This window comes from Sinocyclocheilus anshuiensis, unplaced genomic scaffold (genome assembly GCF_001515605.1).
Source record: "Sinocyclocheilus anshuiensis isolate Anshui unplaced genomic scaffold, SAMN03320099.WGS_v1.1 scaffold1077, whole genome shotgun sequence".
Lineage (NCBI taxonomy): Eukaryota > Metazoa > Chordata > Actinopteri > Cypriniformes > Cyprinidae > Sinocyclocheilus > Sinocyclocheilus anshuiensis.
In genome coordinates this window covers 210,861-218,276 of record NW_015557123.1, presented here as the reverse complement: position 1 = coordinate 218,276, position 7,416 = coordinate 210,861, and the positions used below count along the sequence as shown (strand labels likewise).

The window sequence follows — 7,416 nt, the reverse complement described above, 5'->3', positions numbered from 1 at the left end:
TTGTAACCACTCTAAGTTCGTCTGCCTTGGGAAAGCTAGCGTGTCTCCAACATAGTGATAACACTCTGTGACGAGTGGGGGCGGGGCCGAGAGCCATGGGAACGGAGCGAGGCCGGTGCAGTAATTGATAATGAGCGACACCTGGACCACTCACTGGTCTCGAGTCCCACGGAGATGCTCCGGAAGGATAAAAGGAGGAGTGACGACAGTGAAAGGAGAGAGGCCTGGATTTTATTTTGTGTTTAGGTTTCGGCAGTCGTCCGCGAGGGGCGTTGGACGAGAGAGGACCAGGCCTGGACTTTATTTTGTGTTTTGTGTGCGGCAGTCGTCCACAAGGGGCTGCCGCTATACTTTCATTTTGTGTTTGTTTATGTTATTAAAGTATTTAAATGTTCGCCGGTTCCCGCCTCCTTCTTCCCGAACTACAAACTTTATTATTACATTGGTGCCGAAACCCGGGAAGAAGGAGGCAGGAACCGGCGAACATTTAAATACTTTAATAGAAAGTAAAGCGGCAGCCCCTCGCGGACGACTGCCACACACAAAACATAAAATAAAATCCAGGCCTGGTCCTCTCTCCTTTCACTGTCGTCACTCCTCCTTTTATCCTTCCGGAGCTCCTCCGTGGGACTCGAGACCGGTGAGTGGTGCAGGTGTCGCTCATTATCAATTACTGCACCGGCCTCGCTCCGTTCCCACGGCTCTCGGCCCCGCCCCCACTCGTCACACACTCGTTGCCTTCTCTACTGCAGCTCAACCAGGTCTCGTCCCATTCGTCGATATTTGTGATATCACAAATCCCGGAAAATATGCGTTGTAGTCCAAACGAGTCGTTCGTTGTAGTTTTTGAAGTGATTTCTGTTAAATAAAATACCTCCTTTTGAAGTGGACTTTGAGCTTTGTAACTTTGCAGATCTTTTTTTATGCTCAAACAGCAACATTACAGACTAACTAAAGTTGAAAAAGTGAAAAAGCATAATAGGACCCCTTTAATGACACTATTTTCCTAATACATGCTGTACAGTTGCTTTGACACAATCTGTATTGTTAAAAGCGCTATATAAATAAAGGTGACTTGACTTGACTAAGTGATAGAGCTTTATGCATAATTTTATCCATCTAGGCTCATAATAACACATAACAGTGTGTATTTTAGTGCTGCAATACATTGCTGCATAGACTTTCATTGTACGTGCATGTAGAGGCAATTTTTGTTTGTGAAGGATTAGCCTAAATATCTTCTGTGGTAATCGATGATATGTCATGGGTGTTTGTGACCAAGGTCAACAAGTGTTGGGACTAATGTTGTGTCGCTACAAAGGGTTTGCAAAGCAAATTTGAGTAATGGGCCTTTGATGGTGTACTAGAGTCTTCAAAATCTGATAAAAGTTTAATTTCATACTCGAAAAAAAAAAAAGAAAAAAGAGAAAGAAAATAACCACATTTGCCCCCAGTAAAGTCAGTATAGAAGGGCTAATAACATGCACAAAGATTGTTAAATGACTGGCAAAAAAGGGCTGTTACATGGCAACTACCACTTTTCCAGAATGGCAAGAGACTAACTGGATTAGACATTTCAAGCTATAGGGAAGTCATAATGAAGGTCAAGTATGGCCAGGTTTGGTGGACACTCTACAGTTAAGCTGTCTGATACAGTCAGGCCATTGGAAAATGTTGATTTATTTTGTACTGGCTGCAGCTCTGGGCTTCATATCTCACCTCCCTCTTCCAAAGAGGCATCATTAAGCCCCGCCTGCCCACAGCTGTCACCTAGTCAGACAACATGCAAGGGCAAGAGAGATTGCAAGAGAAGCTGTCAATCAATCGGTTGATGAATCAGTTCATCCGGGCAGCATCAATAAGAAATCAAATGCATTAGCATGAAAATGTTTGTACCTGTAGTAGAGAATTCTAGAGCTCAAAAATTCCAGCACATTCGGTTAAAGCAGTGCAAATAAAGAAATCAAAAGGGGAACATGTGCATGGCTGTGTCAATGCCATTCCATTACTAAGAGAGAGAGATGGAGAGCATGCAGAGAAGTGAAAGGATTTGGTGATTCAGACATGGATGTTAAGACTTGTTATGATTTAATTGCACCTGCTCAATTTCTCTCTGAATGGAATGGCTTGCAAATAGGTCAAAAGTTCTGTTAGCACAGGCAAAATATAAAGATTCATTTGCACACCAATTCACTCTCACACGTCCAAAGCTTGTTAAAATGAGGTATAGCAACCTCTAAACTGAATCTCTTTCAGCCCAGCTCATCTTATTCTGTTTAATATTGTACTGTAAACTCACAAAACAAGCTTAATATGCTAAGTGGGCCTCTTGAGGAGATTGAGAAGGCTTGGATTGACAAAATACTACCTTCATTTGTGTACATCCAATTCACTGTATATGAATATGAGTTGTTTAAAAAATGTATCGTATACATTACATGCGAAATTATTAATCTTTAATAATAATTTAGAAATAATATCACATAATCTGTATTTTTTTATATAATTAAATATTTTAGACGGTGTACTTATTGTTAAAGTTTTACTGAGGTGTTTCTTCTACTTACCTGGAGAACCTGTAGGTCCAGGTGTTCCAGGAAAACCATTGAATCCAGGATCACCTTGTGACCCTTTGAACCCAGCTACACCAGGATAGCCAATACCAGGTTCGCCCCTGTCACCAGGACGACCTTTGGACCCTGGAATACCTGGAAAACCTTTATCTCCAGTCACCCCAAAACCAGGCTCCCCCTGAAAGAAAGAACTTAGAAATTTAAAGATCTCACTGGTTGAAAGCCAGAATCAGAATGACTACAAGCAATAAGAACCACACGTCTTCTTTGGCAGTAACTAAAGAGCTGATAAAATGAAATGACAGTAAGAAAAAGGAAAATTAGGAAAAGGAAAAATTACTCACAGGTGGGCCTGGTTGTCCAGGGAAGCCAGGAGATCCATCGCTTCCGGAGTTGCCGCTTGCTCCAAGTGGTCCAGGAGGACCTTGTTGACCCATATCACCTTTTTGTATACTGCCTTCTGGGAAGAAAGTATTACCTTTCTCTCCTTTACGCCCTCTAAAGCCTCTATCACCTGCACGACCCTAAAACAAAAAGCAAAGCAAGACCTATAATTTTAAACAATTTCGGAAGTTACGTGATGATCCCAATGTTTCTCAGGGATCAATAAGACAATATGGTATTCAATGCATTGCACCTGACATCTAAAGAAACAACAAAACCTCTCCAGTTGCTACCTCTCCATGTAACATCATTCAGTACCCCCCAAAAAACATCAAGGCATTAGCCCAATTGATCCAAGCTAATGTTTTAATAATTAATATCTTACATCAAAGCCCTGTGGACCTCGGGGTCCTGGGAAGCCTGGATCACCAATTTCTCCCTTCGCACCATTGAGGCCTGTAATACCCAGGGGCCCTGGAGGCCCTTGAGGTCCCTGTGCACCAATCGTTCCTCCACCCAAACAGTTGCAGTCACCATTTTCTCCTGCAAGGGCACAGAGTCAAGTAGGAAATAAGTCTAAGAGTGCCATTCAACATAATTGTCTAAATTAAACCATATACTTCTCATTTCAGTTTGAGTGAGTGAGCCTTACCTTTAAACCCTTTAAAGCCTCTGTCTCCAGGAAGTCCTCTCGGACCAGGCTGACCTGGAAAACCAGGTTGTCCAGCGGAGAACTGGTTTGCTAGATAGAAAGATAAAATAAGAAAAGTGGCAACCTGCATCTGCTACCCCAAGGATCTACTTCTGTTTGATGTGACCCACAAAAATTACTTTCTTGGTGGGATCTAATTTGTCAAATTGTTAAGTTTCATGAAATCATCTTCTGCAAAGGCTTACGTGTACTGCCCGGTGGCCCAGGGAGACCTGGAGGTCCAGAAAGGCCCTGATTTCCAGGAAGACCTTCAGGACCATAAGAATTCCGACCTCGGTTTCCCCTCTGTCCTTTGGGTCCACGACTACCGGGGAACCCAGGGATGCCTGGACGACCTGAATAGAAAACCAAGAGTCATTTTTGAGGGTAGGACATAGATTCTGTCATATTTGTTTCTATGTACCATGTGCTCTCCAGTCTAATGTGTTGACCATGGCTTCTTGTTACTAAAGCAATACTGTAGATCATACTCTTCAACAAGCTGTATGATTTGAGCCATAAAGCCTTAAAATGCAAAAGTTTTTCCACTAGTACCTGTGAGAAAAGCAGGCGCTCCAGGAGAACCAGGCTGACCAGGAAGCCCTGGAAAACCCGTATCTCCAGTTATCCCCGGATAACCAGGAAAGCCAGGATCACCTGGAGGACCTAGGCACAAGTAAATTGAACAATCTCTGAAGACTGTACATCAGCATACATACGAGTGACCATGTGCATGAGAGATTAGAAGAAGCAATTACCACATATAAGATCACGAAAGTGTATAAAAAAAAATAAAAATTAGTAAAAATGAATGCAACCTCTATGAATGAAATGATGGTGATTCCTGATACCTTTAATTCCAACTTCTGGTTCCACAATCGGCCCAGGTGGACCTGGGTCTCCCCTGTCACCCTAAAAATATATTTACAGTACAATATGCTATTGTGTAACATATTTCTGTTTTGAAATATATATTTATGTTTTTCCTGTTCTCTGTTCTTACTTTTGGGCCAGAAAAACCTGGTTGTCCCAGAAAACCCTGAGTCCCAGGGAAGCCCTACAGAGGAGACAGAAGATGGTTGGTATCTAATGAAAATATAAGAGGAAAACTGTTTAAAGTAAAGCGTTTCATATCTTACTTTTATCCCAGGAAGGCCAGGAGAACCGTTCAGAGCAGGTGGACCCTGCCATGTTGAACAATACAGAAGAAGAAATTCAATTTTGATTTGAAACTAATAAAATATAAATGTAAAATGTATACTTAATTTTCTAATACAGTATAAACAAACAAAAGAAGATGTGTAAAATCTTCTGAAATGTTGTACCCTATGGTGAATCACAAAATGTAGCAGTAACATCCCCTACCCTTAAGCCTGGCAAGCCCAGGATTCCCTTTTCTCCAGTTTCACCTCTATACCCAAATGGGCCCTATATATGCATAAGAAATGAAGAAATGTGAATGTCAGTTTCAAACAACAACATATCAAACATGAATTGGGGTAACAAGCTGTCTTTGATTACTCACTGGTGGTCCTGATCTCCCTGGAAAACCTGGAGTACCATCATAGCCTTTATCACCCTGAGGAAGAAAGAGAGAGTGAAAGAGAAGGAAGAAGACTGAGAATTCATAATGTCACTTTGTGTTTAAAAAAAACAAAAAAACAATTGTGACTGGGCTGGGGATTAAGCAGATTTTACACCTGAAAATCAACTGAGCTTTGAAGGTATCTAAACTTTAAACATTTTTTCTCCATATTTTAGTATTTTATTGTAAAAAAATGGCATATAAATGATAATCAGTATGTGAAGAATATGTACTGTGAATGCAGAAAAGACAAAAATTCAATGATACTGATATTTCTATGGTGAAGAAATATTACACAATATTTAATACAATATGCAGCAATTTATTGATGTACACAAATCTATGCATGAAATCTACAGATTTCAATTCAGTTGAACGTCCTGTGTTGTGATTTGGGCTCCAAATGAAACAAACAAGAATCATAAATTTTAACACCTACATAATAAAAATAAAAAAAAAACGTTCAAAACTTTAAGCTCGAAAATACAATAAAAACAGTACTGTGACATACAGTATTATACCAAATAACTGCTTTCTATTTTGTTTGGTGCTTAAGAAACATTTTGTATCGTTATGAATGCAGAAAACAGTTTAGCAGCTTAACATACTATTAATTAAAATTCTGCTTTGTGGAAACTGTGATCATTTTTTCAGGATTGTTTTATGAACAGAACGTTCAAAAGAACAGAAATTGTTTGAAATAGAAATCTTTTGTAACATTATAAATGTCATTGTTGTCATTTGAGATCGAATAATTCATCCTTGCTGAATAAAAGTATTTATTAAAAAAAATCTTAATAGTGTAAATCATTAAATGGAAGTATACAATTTCAAAAAACTAATTTAACACTTGAACCAACAACTTTCACACAAATGTATTACTTTGCATTAAAACAAGATATTATCTACCATTATCTACATTAGATGATTAGTGATATTTATACATTTGTAAGCGTGGCTGAAGTGTCCCTTTAGGGCCACTGTAAATATGCACACATAATTTAAGCATTTTTGGAACATGTGAATGAAATCACCAACAAATATGAAGACTTTACGGACACCAGCCTCAATGTTCACCACAGGGTGAAGTATGGCATGTATACATCAAGCACAAAGTGGATGTCACCCTCCTGGATAGCAGGTCTGGGGTACAAGGGGACAAAGAAACTGTAGAAAAGATTTTGAGGAGGACGGTGTCGATTGACTTCATCCTAGGTTTAGATCCTCACAGCTGCATTTTCCTCACAAACCTTAGTTCCCTTGTCTCCTTTTGGAAAGCCAACAAGCTCCACCACTCCATTGACCAGTGGGAGGCCTGGGTCACCGGGCGAGCCCACATCTCCCTGGACACGGTAACCAAGGAAGAGAGATTTTTTTTTATATGGGACAAGATGAGGTGTGATGGGGAGGCTGTTTGGAGACGGTAGCGGCGGAGCATGTTGAAGAGGTGGCATGTGGTAAGTTTTTTGCATTTTGAAGAAGGATGTTAAAAGGACTGTGACCACTGCTGGAGCAGCAGGGAGATCAGGGTGAGGAGGAGATGAATGGACATAGGCAGAATGAAGGAGCTTTGGTAATGAACCACATATTTAACACAATAGATGTGCCGTTATCTCTCCCCATTCAATCATTATGCAACTAACCATCCCCCCTCTATTAACTGTCAGGGTTTCTATGATGTGTATTCAGAAAACATTCTCATAATAAAGGTGTTTACAAATATCAGTCCCAATTGATAAACTGTCAGAATATTCCAGACCATTTTCCCTGGAGCGATGATGTGGCTCAGTGCCCTCTAATGCTCCTCTCTCCCCCACCATCCACACCCTCTCACCCTGGCAGTGCCTCTCCCTGGGTTGGCATCACCACTCCCCTGTGTGTTACCTTCTCTCCTTTGTTGATAGTGCTTATTGCTGGTGCATTAAACTGAACGGCCGGACTGCCCCTGAGTCCCGCTGGACCAACATCCCCCTGAGATCCACAACACAGACATTTGACACATTAGAGTCCAGGATTTTATCAGAGAGAGAGAGAGAGAGGGAGAGAGAAAGAGTCTTGGTCATGTTCAGAAAAAGCTAATGGAAAAAAGGGAAAGTGCAAGAGTAAGAAGAGAAAGAGAGAGAGAGAGAGAGAGAGAGAGAGAGAGAGAGAGACAGTAAAAATTTTAAGATAAAAGGGACTGA

At 40.7% G+C, this 7,416-nt stretch overlaps 1 protein-coding gene across 4 annotated transcripts in view; it reads right to left on the bottom strand.

The window, feature by feature from the left end:
• Nucleotides 1-7,416, bottom strand: part of LOC107677838 (collagen alpha-6(IV) chain-like) — a 127,665-nt gene that overhangs the window by 32,629 nt on the left and 87,620 nt on the right. For 2 of the 4 annotated variants that reach the window (XM_016472883.1, XM_016472885.1), the window contains exons 12-24: nt 6,484-6,576; nt 5,174-5,227; nt 5,014-5,076; nt 4,788-4,832; nt 4,652-4,705; nt 4,500-4,560; nt 4,204-4,314; nt 3,855-4,004; nt 3,610-3,699; nt 3,343-3,500; nt 2,918-3,097; nt 2,568-2,751; nt 1,720-1,770 (exon numbers count right to left, since the gene is read on the bottom strand). In XM_016472883.1, coding sequence (XP_016328369.1) covers nt 1,720-1,770; nt 2,568-2,751; nt 2,918-3,097; nt 3,343-3,500; nt 3,610-3,699; nt 3,855-4,004; nt 4,204-4,314; nt 4,500-4,560; nt 4,652-4,705; nt 4,788-4,832; nt 5,014-5,076; nt 5,174-5,227; nt 6,484-6,576 — 1,294 coding nt within the window. Of the gene's footprint in view, nt 1-1,719; nt 1,771-2,567; nt 2,752-2,917; nt 3,098-3,342; nt 3,501-3,609; nt 3,700-3,854; nt 4,005-4,203; nt 4,315-4,499; nt 4,561-4,651; nt 4,706-4,787; nt 4,833-5,013; nt 5,077-5,173; nt 5,228-6,483; nt 6,577-7,117; nt 7,205-7,416 lie in introns of all 4 variants that reach the window. The other 2 variants (XM_016472884.1, XM_016472886.1) reach the window with 2 other exon arrangements.